Source organism: Salvelinus alpinus, chromosome 6 (genome assembly GCF_045679555.1).
Source record: "Salvelinus alpinus chromosome 6, SLU_Salpinus.1, whole genome shotgun sequence".
In the NCBI taxonomy this organism is placed as follows: domain Eukaryota; kingdom Metazoa; phylum Chordata; class Actinopteri; order Salmoniformes; family Salmonidae; genus Salvelinus; species Salvelinus alpinus.
In genome coordinates, this window is record NC_092091.1 from 19,524,798 (window position 1) to 19,531,998 (window position 7,201).

The 7,201-nt window shown below is 41.4% G+C and overlaps 1 protein-coding gene across 1 annotated transcript; it reads right to left on the bottom strand.

The window, feature by feature from the left end:
* Window positions 1–225: 225 nt before the first annotated feature.
* On the bottom strand, window positions 226–2,170 carry LOC139578306 (MICOS complex subunit MIC13-like). The gene is made up of 4 exons (XM_071405713.1): window positions 1,780–2,170; window positions 1,176–1,332; window positions 1,016–1,067; window positions 226–920 (listed from the first exon to the last, which is right to left on the bottom strand). The coding sequence occupies exons 1-4, from the start codon at window positions 1,806–1,808 to the stop codon at window positions 823–825; spliced, it is 336 nt and encodes a 111-aa protein (XP_071261814.1). The 5' UTR covers window positions 1,809–2,170; the 3' UTR covers window positions 226–822.
* Between the last annotated feature and the right edge of the window lie 5,031 nt (window positions 2,171–7,201).

Below are 7,201 nucleotides of genomic sequence, written 5' to 3' on the forward strand. Positions count from 1 at the left end.
TTCTGGGATCTTTAATTTCTGCTCATGAAACCAACACTTTACATGTTTTGTTTATATTTGTTAAGTATAGTTGATGATTCCTGCCATAGGCTTACTGTTAAAATACACATGACGGGGTACTCCGAGCAGAGCAAAATTCAGTTGGTGGAGCAAAAACAGTTGGGAACCACTGATTTAAAGTACACAGTACATATTCAGTAAAAAATACAGATCCCACCAAAGGTCTCATAATTGACATGTTTAGGTTTATTTTACTCTTAAATAGTGAAATATATAAACATACACAAAACACATTCTGTATAAAATGTGTTGGATGGGATAGATATGGAATCAGGGCAAAGTCAGAACAGGCCAAATATATCAGTCTTGAGATAAAAATAAATTGTACAATTAACAATGTACACACAAGACATAACACTAAATGTCAATCAGTTAATGTATTTTCTTTTGGGTGCAGGTCTTGCTGTGGTATCCAGATTGTCTTTTTTTACTCACAAAGTAGCATAAAGCAATGTATTCTGCTTGTGTTGACAAATTACTGTCATCCCAATAGAATGCAAATATTGAGTTCTGGCATTATCAGCAGCTACACGTTCCACAAATCAACACTGGCCTTGGCCTAATTCGACTGAATTTACTGTACCACTGCATTTTATAGTTGATGGGCTATGCATTCAAAGCAAGCAAGTGACTTATACAGGAGGGCTGTATGCATTCGCACCAGTCGTGTTACTCCTGAGGATTTGGTTGTGATTGCTTAGGGACCAATCCAAAACAGAAATTAGGTTCTTAAAATGTCTGCTAGTTGCAGGATGTCACTTTTCATTTGGTGAGATCTTTCAGGTACTGCAAGCCTTGGTTGGTGTAGCCACCTAATGCTGTAGGGCCCGATGAGAGAGCAGATATGGATGACTGCACCCCTGGAATGAAATAACAGAAACTCTTGAAATTGCTCAATTTTAGACTTGTAAGTCTGGAAAAGTCCTTTATGGATCAGCTGTCAACCATTTCTTACCAGAGTTCCACGCTTCGATAGGGGAGAATCCAATTTTTGGGAAGGCTGGAAGCTAGACGAAAACAATATACGTTTAATCCTCCCTCACCTCGTACTCCATAGTGCATTATTCTGGCTGTTAGACGCAGTTAAAATCACAGTACAATAAAGGCATATTTACCTTAAAGCCAAAATACTTCACCCACTCATCCACTGCAGGGGGAATGGCAGCTTTAGCTTTTCCAAGGACCTCTGAGCCCTGCTCACTTCCCCCTAATAGTCCAGAATCATAGGTAACATACAAAGCACCTCCTGCAATAGTCACCTTAGTGGCCAACCTGTGAGAGAAAAAGATTGACACTGAGATAAGACAACTAACGTTAAATGGATGGCTAAGTGTCACGTATTTGATGACAGAGAAACATGCCTTGTTAAACGTTACACATGGCATTAAAGTGTACAAACACATTCACGTGTTAAATGCACAAAAAGTATTCATAACTTGAAAACCACCACACCATGTTGCTTCAACTTTTGCTAGCTATCTGGTATATCTTCGCTAGTTAACGTTAGCCAGTTAGTGTTGTTAGCTACATGTTACTAGCTAGCTACCTAGTAGATCGTGTGCTGTTTAGCTAGCTGGCTGGATATTGACGTAGTTAATAAATTCAAAGCAAAATTAAAGCAAACTACTACCGTTAGCTAACTAGCTAAATGTCAACCTGCTAACCAGCTTGCCAGATAACTCGCTAGCTAACGTTAGCTATGCTTTCTCGAAAACTTACTTTAGAACAGGAAATAGGTTAGCAGCCATCGTGTCACAGGTAAATCTATATATTTCTTGAATTAACGTTGTGTATTTACTGTCTAGTTGCAACAGCACACATGAAATGAATGAACTCGACAACAAAGAGTAACCGGCTACGCTACCTCGATAACTACGTTGAAGGGCAATCCTGTGACACAGTTATTTTTAGCTGATTAGTAGCTGATTCGCAAAAAATATAATACATGAAAATAAATATATTTAGAGACTGTCATGTTTCAAATTATTTATATTATACTACAAATCATGTTTTTTTCTGGATTTCGTCTGGGTATAAAAACGAATAATGATAGAAAAAGTTCGTGATTATGCTGCAGCTGCTGTTGATGGGGGAGGGGGATGAGGATTTTATTTATGTGTACATTTCAGAACACAAGAAAACATGTGCATACATTTATTAAAATAGTATTTATTCTTTATTTAACTAGGCACATCAGTAAAGAACAAATTCTTATTTACAATGACGGCCTACCAAAAGGCAAAAGACCTCCTGCAGTGGCTGGGATAAAAAAAAAGTATTCTAGGCAGAGTTCCTCTGTCCAGTGTCTGTGTTCTTTTGCCCATCTTAATATTTTATTTTTATTGGCCAGTCTGAGATATGGCTTCTTCTTTGCAACTCTGCTTAGAAGGCCAGCATCCCGGAGTCGCCTCTTTACTGTTGACATTGAGACTGGTGTTTTGCGGGTATTATGTAATGAAGCTGCCAGTTGAGGACTTGTGAGGCGTCTGTTTCTGGTTGCTGATAATGGGCCTCTGTACGCTTATGTAGATATTCCAGCTACAATAGTCATTTACAACATTAGCAATGTCTACACTGTATTTCTGATCAATTTGATGATATTTTAATGGACAATTTTTTTCTTATTTTCTTTAAAAAACAAGGAAATGTCTAAGTGAGCCCAAACTTTTGAACAGTAGTGTATATATATATATATATATATAGGACAAAACACACATCACGACAAGAGAGACAACACAGCACTACATAAAGAGAGACCTAACACAACAACATAGCAAGGCAGCAACACATGACAACACAACATGGAAGCAGCACAAAACACGGTACAAACATTATTGGGCACATACAACAGCACAAAGGGAAAGAAGGTAGAGACAACAATACATCACGCAAATCAGCCACAACTGTCAGGAAAAGTGTCTATGATTGAGTCTTTGAATGAAGAGATTGAGATAAAACTGTCCAGGTTAAGCTTTTGTTGCAGCTTGTTCGCTAGTTGCAGCGAACTGAAAGAAGTAATCAAGGCACAATATAGTCAGAGACATATTGATGACTGTAATAATGAGGAGATAATAATAGGCCTATCAATAATAATAATAATATCTGCTGTTATCATTTTATTGCTCTGGTTGGTGCACCCTATTTGATTTTGCCTATAATTTAGCTGGCTGCATCCCCTCCCTATAATAATGGGCGCATTCAAGTGGATAATTGTTGTTAAGTCTGTGACCATCGTTGGTCTCCGCTTTTCAAAGTGTGTTGCATTACAGGGAAAAAAATTGTCTGACTTGCGCCTACTTGTCGACTGCATGAACTTTACAACAACCATGTGATCAAAGGTCATGAAGTTTAGATTGCAGTTGACTTCAATTTTCTGAAGTTGATCCTCACTAGCTCTAACTTGCAGCCATCCCCTGCATTGTGGGAGGCACTATTTGTCAACCAATCATCAGTGTTTTTGTTTGACCTACGTGAAGGAACCAACTTCGCCGTAGGAGGGACGTGCAGGGATCATGGCGGAAGTGGATGCCAAGTCTGAATCGGGAACAGTGTTGAGTAAAGTTGAAGATGATGAATGTAAAATCGCAGTGTCACATTATGGAAGAAAAAGGGAATTGTCAAAAACTGGAATGGATGATGAGTCAGATAAGTATCTGTTTCTTGTTGGGATGCGTTTTTTTAATATAAAGATGTGTATCTGAGAAGCCCGTTTGAGGTATCGAAGAAGGTGAAGCATGTATTGGGAAAAGTGGAATCAATCAGAGTAACCAGGAATGGGCTTGTTCTGGATAATTTTGTTTCTGAAGAGTATTTGGGCATTTGGAATCACAAGAATTGCAAATTCCGAAGTATTATGCTTTGAACTGTGAAGTAGAGCACCAGTTAAAGGAGTCATAGCCAGGGTGTTGATGGAGGTAGATATGGGATACTTCAAGAGAATCCAAGATGTCAGTTCTATTGGCTAACGTGCAATCATTGGAAAATAAAATTAGTGACCTACGAGCAAGATTAAACTACCAATGGGACATTAAAAATGGTAATATCTTGTCGCCGAGTCGTGGCTGAACAACGACATGAAAAACATACAGCTGGCAGTTTTACACTGTATAAGCAGGATAGAACAGCAGCCTCTGGTAAGACAAGGGGTGGTGGTCTATGTATATTTGTAAACAACAGCTTGTGGACGATATCTAAGGAAGTCTCAAGGTTTTGCTCGCCTGAGGTGGAGAATCTCATGATAAGCTGTAGACCACACTATCTACCAAGAGAGTTTTCATCTGTATTTTTCGTAGCTGTCTACATACCACCACAGACCGATGCTAGCACTAAGACCACACTCAATCAGCAGTATACCACCATAAGCAAACAGGAAAACTCTCATCCAGAGGTGGTGCTCCTAGTGGCCGGGCACTTTAATGCAGGGAAACTTAAATCCATTTTCTACCTGCATGTTAAATGTGCAACCAGAGGGGAAAAAACTCTAGACCACCTTTACTCCACACACAGAGAAGCATACAAAGCTCTCCCTCGCCCTCCATTTGGCAAATCTGACCATAATTCTATGCTCCTGATAGAAGACAATATTTAAGCAGGAAGAACCAGTGACTCGGTCCAAAAATAATTGGTCAGATGAAAAAGATGCTAAGCTAAAGGACTGTTTTGCTAGCACAGACTGGAATATGTTCCGGGATTCTTCCGATGGCATTGAGGAGTACACCACGTAAGTCAGTGGCTTCATCAATAAGTGCATCGATGACGTCGTCCCCACAGTGACCGTAAGTACATACCTCAAACAGAAGCCATGGATTACAGGCAACATCCACACTAAGCTAAAGGGTAGAGCTGCCGCTTTCAAGGAGCGGGACTCTAACCAGGAAGTTTATAAGAAATCCCACTATGCACTCCGATGAACCATCAAACAGGGTGTCAATACAGGACTAAGATCGAATCGTACTACACCAGCACCGACTCTCGTTGGATGTGGCAGTGCTTGCAAACTATTACAGACTACAAAGGGAAGCACAGCCAAGAGCTGTCCAGTGACACGAGCCTACCAGACGGATTATCAGGATGTGTACTCGGAGCATGCGCTGACCAACTGGCAAGTGTCTTCACTGACATTTTCAACCTCTCCCTGTCTGAGTCTGTAATACCAACATGTTTCAAGCAGACCACCATAGTCTCTGTGCCCAAGAACACTAAGGTAACCTGCATAAAGGACTACCGACCCGTAGCACTCATGTCTGTAGCCATGAAGTGCTTTGAAAGGCTGGTCATGGCTCACATCAACACCATTATCCCAGAAACCCTAGACCCACTCCAATTTGCATACCGCCCCAACAGATCCACAGATGATGCAATCTCTATTGCACTCCACACTGCCCTTTCCCACCTGGACAAAAGGAACACCTATGTCAGAATGCCATTCATTGACTACAGCTCTGTGTTCAAAACCATAGTGCCCTCAAAGCTCATCACTAAGCTGAGGACCCTGGGACTTAAACACCTCCCTCTGCAACTGGATCCTGGACTTCCTGACGGGCCGCCTCCAGGTGGTAAGGGTAGGTAACAACACATCCGCCACGCTGATCCTCAACACGGCGGCCTCTCAGCGGTGCGTTGTCAGTCCCCTCCTGTACTCCCTGTTCACTCATGACAGCACGGCCAGGCACGACTCCAACACCATCACTAAGTTTGCCAATGACATAACAGTGATATGCCTGATCACCGACAATGACGAGACATCTTATAGGGAGGAGATCAGAGACCTGGTTGTGTGGTGCCAGGATAACAACCTCTGCCTCAACATGATCAAGACAAAGGAGATGATTGTGGAGTCCAGGAAAAGAGGACAGAGCATGCCCCCATTCTCATTTATGGGGCTGTAGTGGAGCAGGTTGAGAGCTTCAAGTTCCTTGGTGTCCACATCACCAACAAACTAACATGGTCCAAGCACACCAAGACAGTCATGAAGAGGGCACGACAAAACCTATTCCCCTTCGGGAGACTGAAAAGATTTGGCATGTGTCCTCAGATCCTGAAAAGGTTCTACAGCTGCACCATCGAGAGCATCCTGACTGGTTGCATCACTGCCTGGTATGGCAACTGCTAGGTCTCCGATCGCAAGACACTACAGAGGGTAGTGCGTATGGCCCAGTACATCACTGAGGCCAAGCTTTTTTATTTTTATTTACATTTAATTTTTTATCACTGGTCACCATAGTAGCACCCACCCACAGCACGCGATCCAGCAGGTATATTTCACTGGTCATCCCCAAAGCCAATTCCTACTTTGGCTGCCTTTCCTTCCAGTTCTCTGCTGCCAATGACTGGAACGAACTGCAAAAATCACTGAAGCTGGAGACTCATATCTCCCTCACTAATTTCAAGCACCAGCTGTCAGAGCAGCTCACAGATCATCGCACCTGTACATAGCCCATCTGTTAACTTCTTATGGCTGAAGGGGCAGTATTGAGTAGCTTGGATGAAAGGTGCCCATATCAAACGGCCTGCTCCTCAGTCATAGATCCTAATATTTGCATATTATTATTAGTATTGGATAGAAAACACTCTAAAGTTTCTAAAACTGTTTGAATTATGTCTGTGAGATTAACAGAACTCATATTGGCAGGCAAAATCCTGAGTTGAAATCAAAACAGGAAGTCAGAAATCTGAGCCTGTATGTATTCACCAGAGTCCCTTAAGAAATCCACTTGAGTTATGAATGATGTTGCACTGCCTAGGGGTTCCACTAGATGTCAACCATCAATAGAAATTACAATGAGACTTCTATGATGTTGTGGGAGAGAATGATAGCAGAATCAGTCAGGTGTCCATCAAGCAGCCATTTTCTGATCATGCTTTTTTTTCATGGAAGTCACCTACGTTCCATTGCTCACGCAGACAAGAACGAATTCTCCGGTTGGAACTTTATTGAAGCTATATGTTAAAAACATCCTAATGATTGATTCAGTACTTAGTTTGAAATGTTTCTTCGACTGGTAATATCACATTTTGAAGTTTTTGTCCGATATAAAGCTGACCAGAATTAGCGTTTGGACATGTTTACCAAACGCGCTAACAATTGGACATAAATAACGGATTTTTTAGAACAAAACAAACATTTATTGTGGACCTGGGA